At 63.0% G+C, this 1057-nt stretch overlaps 1 protein-coding gene across 1 annotated transcript in view; it reads right to left on the bottom strand.

Moving 5' to 3' along the window:
* Window positions 1-1057, bottom strand: part of SETD1A (SET domain containing 1A) — a 24132-nt gene that overhangs the window by 4501 nt on the left and 18574 nt on the right. Inside the window, 2 exon segments of the mRNA XM_021714446.1 lie at window positions 1-5; window positions 8-775. The exon segment at window positions 1-5 is cut by the window's left edge and continues 214 nt beyond it. Of these exon segments, the coding sequence (XP_021570121.1) occupies window positions 1-5; window positions 8-775 (773 nt within the window).

Raw genomic sequence — 1057 nt, 5'->3', positions numbered from 1 at the left:
CTCTCAGAGGACTCGGACTCCTCGTCTTCCTCCTCCTCCTCCTCCTCCCCTTCCTCTTGCTGCTGCTGCAGTAGCCGCTGCTGCTTTGGCTCCTCCGCTTCAGCCACCACCACCTCAGGGGCCTCGAGAACCTCATCCGCGGGGGAGCTGAAAAGGGCTGCGGGGGCAGGAACTGGCTCCGGGGGCCGAGGGGCTGGCGTGGAGGGCGTGGGCTTGACGGCCAGGGCATAGTTGTGCTCCAGGAGGATGTGACTGAGCAGGGGGCTGGGCCGGTCTGCCTCATCTGATGTCTCTGTGGCCTCCGAGTCATCCACAGCAGGTGGGGCAGCCAGTCCGCGCCGTGCTGGGGTCAGGGCCAGGTCGGCCAGTACCGCCAGGTCCACCTCTGTCCCTGGCTCAGCCTCTTCTTCCTCGGTGGAACGGCCTCGGCCTCCAGCTCGGCTCCGACCTCCTCGGGACACCTCCTCGGGCCAACTCTTGACCAGAGATGCATGGTCCAGGGGCAGGTTGCGAATGGTCCGCTCCACGCCCCGGGAGACTTTGCGAGACACTGGGCCAGGAAACTTGGTCTGTAGCGGGGCAGCTGGGGGAGGCTCTGGGGCTGGCACCTCCTCCAAGGCAGAGAAGGAGACAGTTTTCCGGCGTTTCTTGGGTGGGGGCAGAAGAGGGATAGGAGAAGAGGGGCGCTCATCAGGGCGGGAGGCAGGGGCTGGGGGCCCAGCTGGTGGTTCTGGGGGAGGCTGGGGCACACTGGGAGGTGGCTCCTCAGTGGGACCTGGGGAAGAAAGCACACAGGGGAGGGAAGGAGGGTCAGTGATTAGGCCCAATGTCATTCGACAGATTTTTCCTCTCTTTTGAGTTGGGATCTCACTCTGTCTCCCAGGCTGAAGTACAGTGGCATGATCATGGCTCACTGCAGCCTCAAACTACTGGGCTCAAGTGATCCTCCCCCCTCAGCCACCCAATCAAGTAGCTGGGACTACAGGCGCACATCACGCCAATTTTTTTTTTTGAGTTGGAGTCTCACTCTGTCGCCCAGACTGGAGTGCAGTGGCCG

Source organism: Carlito syrichta, unplaced genomic scaffold (assembly GCF_000164805.1).
Source record: "Carlito syrichta isolate Samal-C Ts95f unplaced genomic scaffold, Tarsius_syrichta-2.0.1 Scaffold305649, whole genome shotgun sequence".
Classification (NCBI taxonomy): Eukaryota; Metazoa; Chordata; class Mammalia; order Primates; family Tarsiidae; genus Carlito; species Carlito syrichta.
This window is presented reverse-complemented; position numbering and strand designations above follow the sequence as displayed.